General features: G+C 41.0%; 1 protein-coding gene across 1 annotated transcript; it reads right to left on the bottom strand.

Annotated features, from left to right (window-relative positions):
- Positions 1-3,796: 3,796 nt before the first annotated feature.
- On the bottom strand, positions 3,797-5,922 carry EMB1379 (embryo defective 1379). The gene is made up of 6 exons (XM_087388471.1): positions 5,752-5,922; positions 5,468-5,658; positions 5,225-5,305; positions 4,855-5,085; positions 4,575-4,652; positions 3,797-4,464 (listed from the first exon to the last, which is right to left on the bottom strand). The coding sequence occupies exons 1-6, from the start codon at positions 5,858-5,860 to the stop codon at positions 4,288-4,290; spliced, it is 867 nt and encodes a 288-aa protein (XP_087244597.1). The 5' UTR covers positions 5,861-5,922; the 3' UTR covers positions 3,797-4,287.
- Between the last annotated feature and the right edge of the window lie 1,095 nt (positions 5,923-7,017).

A 7,017-nucleotide genomic window follows, 5' to 3' on the forward strand; every position in this document is an offset into this window, starting at 1 on the left:
CGACCTCTTTGGCTCCCCCTGCCTCTAGAGTTACCATGTCCTCCTACATGGGACTGGTTTTCTTGAGTTTGCTGCATATTTTGATTTCTACCATGGCCTCCAGATCGGCCTCCTCTACCTCTGCCTCTACCCCTTCCAGCATTTGAGTAGAAGACAGTTTCTTTTGAGTTTCCTCCTGAAGAAGATGCACCACCATTTCTCTGCTCTTCAGAAATTAGAAGAGCAATCAACTCCTCAAAATCAGGAAATTTTTCACGGACTGCAATGGATGTCCGGAACTGTGCATAATCCTTTCCTAGACCCAAAAAGTAATCAATTTAAGATTGAGAATCTTTGGGTTGGATTTGAAGTCCCTAGTCAATGACTATCTCGATAAACTGTCCATTTGCCTACCTTGCATGCTTCCTTTACTTTTGGTGGGTTCATTGTTTCTTTATTTGAGCTGGATTGAATTGAGCTCCTCAGATATCCAAATATTTGCACCCTTTATCTTATGTGTTTGTCAAAGGATATTAACTCTTGCTACCTTCCCTTAAAAGTAGACTTGTATTTGTGTGCCATTTCACTAGTATTGCATATATCATTTTTGTCCCATTCACTTTGTGGTACTTACTTTTTAAGACATATGATTATGCCATTAATGTCTTTCTCCTTGGCATCATGAAGGTAGCCATCTTTCAATCCCCCAATGCACAAGATCGTCTTATTTCATGCTTTGGTTTCTTGGTCTTTTACTTCGACATAGAGATCCACTATATTGACTTTGTTGCTGGCATCAATAGCCATTCCTTGCTTGATTGATCTCACTTGGTTGGTGATCAGATCCTTAACCATGGAGACAAATATCAATGCTGGTGGAGTTGCATATTGTACTTATGCATGACCTCTGTAATAATTTCCTACTTTCTGTTTTTCTCCATATCCTCTACACTTCCCTCCTGAAGGCTGCAAGCTGAAGTTTGAGCTCTTTGATTTTTTTGTTGCAAATAATAGATTTGCTCCTATGGGTCTAAGATGATCCTTTATCTGTGTGTCTCTTTGCATAAGGAGTGGGTGTCGATAGGGCTACAATGGTTGAGTACAAGGGCTTGTGTACGAGTGTCGATAAGGGAAATGACTTCGTCTTGGGCAGCTCCATAATGACCTACATAGATCTAAGTGCCCCTTTGTTAGACCTAACCTCCTGGTTGGGCCAAACCTAAAATGACCTAATCCTAATTGTCTATGAATTGGAGTGTGGGGGCAACCTATAAAGTTGGTGGCCCTAAATAAAATCCTATTGGCCTTCTGTATAATGGATCCATTCCAATCATTTAATCTATATTCATTAACACTCACCAACTTGGAAGAAACAAAACCTTCTAAAAATGCAAAACATAGGTAAAGCATAGGCTTTGAGAGCTTGAACATGATGATGTTTTTCAATGCTTCCCTAATTATGATCAAGGGTTTAAAAGGATGTATCCTTGGCAAGTGAATAAAGTCCCCCTAAGGTGGGGTCCCATCATGAGTAATTATTATAATTGCTTATGCTTTTTGAGATTTCTTCCATATTTTGTAATTCAATTTGTGAGATTTCTCTTTATGGAAATGGTAAAGTGAATTATTATCCATGAGGAATCACCTTCATGCTTTGATTAATTATTATCCATGAGGAATCATCTTCATCCATGAGTAATTATTATAATTGCTTATGCTTTTTGAGATTTCTTCCATATTTTGTAATTCAATTTGTGAGATTTCTCTTTATGGAAATGGTAAAGTGAATTATTATCCATGAGGAATCATCTTCATGCTTTGATTAATATGTACACAAAAGCATTACTGTGTGCACTCATACATAATGGGATCCTACCCATGCACATCAAAAGAAGGTATGTGTAATCATGATTATGAATTCTTATTCAAGGAAATGGGCTTATGAACAAGTTTAATTACATGTATGTGATTCATATAACTACATGGATCTAATTAAGGTACATTAACTAGGGTTGGGTTTACTTGCATCTCTAGCCAAACTAGTAACATAGCGCTATGATTGGATTGGAACTCTTCTATTGCATTATGCATGCTTGGGGAAGTGTGACCAAGATGGCATGGGAAGATTTCTTCATCTTTTGTGGGAGTAAAGACAACATAAAGGAGATCACCAAACCCATAACCTCAATCATCTTTGAGTAGCCAAGACTATTTTCCTCTCCCCCCTTTCACCACCACTTGCGCAATTGCTAGCCTTTCCAAGTGATGCAAATAAGAATTCATCAATTCATGCAAACTTCTACTTGAAACCCGAGGTAATGATCCATTCCAATTAGTTTTAAGAAACTCATGGCCTATCTATGTCCTCTAGATCCCTTGAGGTGGACCAATGTGCTTCAAGGTCTCTTTTAGAGCTACAAGTGCCACTAAGATCAATCAAAAACTCTAATTCATTGCAAGCTCCAAATCAAGAGTACCCATAATTATTACATCACAAAACAATCAATAATAATTGACGCAAATGACAATCGCTCAAGCTGGATAAGAATTGGAGTGTCAATGAATAATAATGCACTCAAATTGCAATGAAAGGCTTTCAAGTGTTGTGCAACAAAAGATTCACCACCCTAAAGTAGGGAATCCTCCATACCTTAACAGGATCAAAAATTGCTAAGGTGAAGTCATTTACAAAAGTGTCATGTTGCGATTGACTTCTAAAAAGAAAATATTTGGACAAGCACATAGCTCACTCTCCATCTCCATCACAAGTACACACTCACACGTTCAAAGGGCTCATGGAATCTTTGTATAGTAAGTCTACCAATAAGACCAAATTGTGGTTCTATGCAATTGCACCTCACTTAGACAACTTGAAACAAAGGCAATTATGATCGAGTGACCAAGCAAGAACCAAAAGGGTGATCAATGTAGAAGCAAAGAGCTCATCTCTTTTTAATTCCACTAACATTGATAAAAGCGAAGAAAAAGTGCCAAAAATTGGGGGATCATGAAGTGCAAGAGGCACCAAGTGCCACAACAATGAGCAAGAAATCCTTTAGGAACCAAATACTTCAACATAGAATCCATCAAATAAAAGCAATAAAAAACAAGCAGCTGAAGCATTGGCTCATAGAAGCCAACGTGTCAACAATAGAACGATGGGACGATGCAACGCTTAGCAAGTTGGAGCAAGCAAGCAAATAACCAAAGCAATGAAACATCGTCGATGAACAATACTTCAGCTTTGCCCCACCACACCACTGACCAACCCCAAGCAGCCCAAGTAAGACTAGTTTGGTCAAGTTCTGGGAAGTGCACTCGGAGTGGTGCAAGTTCTGCTGCATTGTGGATTTAGCCAAGAACATGGCCCAATTGGCCAGTCATTCAACTGCAGATATCTCAACCAGCAGGGCTAGCTTCTTAGCATATCACCCCAATTGGCCAGTCATTCAACTGCAGATATCTCAACCAGCAGGGCTAGCTTCTTAGCATATCACCCCACCTATTTAGAAGGGGAACATAAGGGAGTACCTGCAGCTGACCTCCAACCGCACAGGTTGAAGAACCAAGGCCAGGTTACAGGAAGACAGCTCTCCTGAAGGTACTTTAAGAATGCACTTTTGTGAATATGTTTCATGTTGTTACTTTCTTGATTACTGAGTATGAGACACTGAAGCAGAAAGCTCTCCTTGCTGTAACTCCAAGTAGCACATGCAATTTGGTCAATTGGTCGAGATCAAACAAAAATAGCACTACCCCAAAGAAAAGAAGATAAGGCAGTTAAGCTGGTGCAGCAGTACTACAGCAGCGAGGCACAACGCACACAAACAATCCAATATGCTACTCACTACTAGTCCTCGACATGGAACTCCCTCACTACTGACGGACAAGGATGGGTTAATGAAATCTCTTTGTCATCATTGTTCCCATAAGTAGTTTAGTTACTCACGTCAGGAAAGGCACTTTGCTGGCAAGAACTTCGACCCAAGTTGATATCGTAATCTTGCACGAGGGAAACCCCACGATGCAGCAACATTTTTAAAATGACAGACACAAGTATGTTTTAGTGCATAAAAGCAATCCCTAGGATCAGCAGCTTCAGGCCCATGCAATGCTGTCTATGGAGATGTCAAGATCAAAGCCCAACCAGGCATGCAGTTCCTTCAACCACTGCAAATCTTCCATATGTACAAGAATTACTCCGAGGTCAAGTGTCGAGGATGGGGTACCAGCTTAGAATATTTTCTTAAAACAATCTATCTGATTTCAGGTTTCCCAAGCAAAATGTGGCAATCTCCTGACATTGACTTAGAAAGAATTGAAAGATAGAACACTTCTTGCTCTGCGGCTGCTACGAGGCCTTTTCAGCTCGGGAGACCATTGTTGAGGAATTTCTTGTTCTCCATTTAAGCTTTCCCCTGCTTGTGAATCTCGAATACAACTAGAATCCCAGTCTGTGGCACACTTTGGACACACCCTTGGTACCTACACAATGAGAGATCCATCGGCAGTGGCAACATACATGAGAATACAACTACAGCATCTCAATCATACATGCTCTAATGTTTTGATTAAAATCATCATAAACCATATACCTGTGGGCGGCGGAATTTAATCTTCAGGCAGTACTCATGCATACGCACTGGGCAATCTTCATTTTGGCAGGATTGTGCCTGATCAACATTACAGAGTTTGAAAACTATCAAATTAGGTTGACAAAAAGAAAAACCACAACAAATGTAGTTACTGCCTAAACTTGCAACTTTAGGCGTTTGATTAAGATGAAGTATCTCAGAGCACAAGTAGTGTTTGTATTAGCGTGATGAAAAATTGTTCCCTCTTTATTACCGTCTGGCACTTAGTTTCTGAGCATACCCTGATGCCTGCCTCGTTGCATACGTCGCAGAATGGTACATCATAGTTCTTAAAAACACTCCACAACTCCAGAAAAGACCGCACTCCCAAAGCCACCGTGCCATGTTCAGGGTTACTCAACCACTGATCTTGAACGAGGTCAGACAAGGTTTTCTCCTTCTGAGCCAAGTTAAGATTCGAGGAAACCACAGACGTCTGTGTTGCAAGTTCTCCATTCGGTTGCTGTTCATTCTACGATCCAGTATCTGCTAAATCAGTGACAGTGAAATTGTTCATGCAGAAATGAGAAACATGGAAAGCTAGTAAACGATTTATTTAGCCATGTTTGAGGCTCACAATCCGACTCCATAAACCATGAACAATTTCCCACCTGAACCTCGAGTCGTAAATTCAAAGCTTGAATGGCAGATATTTTCCCTGTCGATGATGATTCTGAAATGATTGCTTCCAGCTGCATGAAACATGTGTACAATACACAAATATTTTCAGCTCTCCAATTTTCTTGGCTGGATAGCAAGCAACGCAGATCGTGTTTATGACAAGGTCGAACACAGCTTAGATACAAGACGGACGCACCCAAAGATTATAAATACTTTCAGATTTCCGTACTAACCACGGCCTTAAAGAAAGCAATTTGAGCATGGGTAAAGCGCGTGCCCATCTTAGCCTGTTCGTTTCCCACTTTGTTCACAAGCCCGTAGTACAACACACCATCATATTGATTTCTGCCAGCCCTTAGCTCCATTTGAACGAAGTTCATTTCTTTATTGATTGTGGTTACAAGTTGGGCGAAATCGCCATTTCCTGCGACAGCAAAAACAAGATTTAACCAAGACTGTAAAAACGAGGGACCGAGAGGACGCAAGAATCAAGGGAAAACACCGATTTTGAAAGTACCTTCACGAAATAAAGCTAGGAACATCGCCTTGGCGTCTGTCTCTGAGAGGGGGCCTCTTGTCATGAGAGCCTGAATGAAGGCGTGATGTCGATGGTCCAGCTTTGCCATGATGCGGTAAAGAGACAACCGATTGGCAAACCCTAAAGAAAATCTTCACGCGTTTCTGTGAGTGTAGCACTCTTGTTCTCCCCTTCCCTGCCTACCTCTTGTCCTCCCCTTCTCTCAAATCAAACTGCACTCTTGTCTTCCCCTTCTCTTTCCCCGCATGCACACAGAAGTCCGGCAGGACTTCTCACCCTCCAATTCTATGCCCCTCAACCCGCCAAATTCAAAAACCAAAGTGCAAACAAAATTTTTGAATCTAACAACACAACCAGGTGGGGGAAAACACAAACTTCCCAGCCCCCCCAAAAAAATCAAAATATGTGATGTGCAATCCTAGTCATGCATGGGCAAGCAATTTTTGGAGCAACTTGATAGCACCTCCCAATTGAGTGCCTTGGCATAATCCGCATTGCGGGATTTGAATTCGAGACCTGCAGAGCCAAGAGTGACAGCCTTACCAGCTTGGTTTTTTGGTGAAAGAGTGCTTGAGCAAATATTATGTAAAGAGTCGCCCGCCCTCTTATGAACACAAGCGTAGACGGACAAGCATCCTTTAATCAGAGATTTTTGGGGCTTTACCCGTCCGCGAACGAGTGTGAAACCCCCCCTTTATAAGGGCTTGGTTGAGAAAGGGACCAAGTCCTCAACTGTGTGATGTTCAAACAGGGTGGACAGTCAGCCAAAGTTCGTAATTGGCTTCTCGTTTCTTGACCAATGCTTGGGTGGGGGATGGGTGCTGGACAAACGCTCGTTTTGCCAAACATGTCCCACACCCTTGCAATATGGATAGCATCCACCCCGTCTTAACCCAGCCTAATGTAGTGGCAATTTTGTTAAGTTGTATGAGTACCTTATCTCTAATGGCTTTATAATGCAACACGGACGAGAAAATCACATTATAACATATTTCCAAAACATATAATAAATTTGGGGGGAGGATACTTGAAAAAGTAAGCATATCATATATGTGTCAAAACTTTAAGCTCATTGCTGTCAAAAATCTAGAGCTGAATAGCAAGGTAATAGCCATAAGAAGGACAAAGATCTTAAACAATGACTGAGTCTAACATAGAATGTGTCCCTAGAGCTTGCTATTCTTTTATAACAAAAAACAAAGAAGCAATCATTTGAGATCCTTTTAGAAAATCGACGTTCATCTT

Source organism: Dipteris shenzhenensis, chromosome 17 (assembly GCF_047967505.1).
Source record: "Dipteris shenzhenensis isolate YYH24624 ecotype China chromosome 17, Dip_SZ_1.0, whole genome shotgun sequence".
NCBI classification, from domain to species: Eukaryota; Viridiplantae; Streptophyta; class Polypodiopsida; order Gleicheniales; family Dipteridaceae; genus Dipteris; species Dipteris shenzhenensis.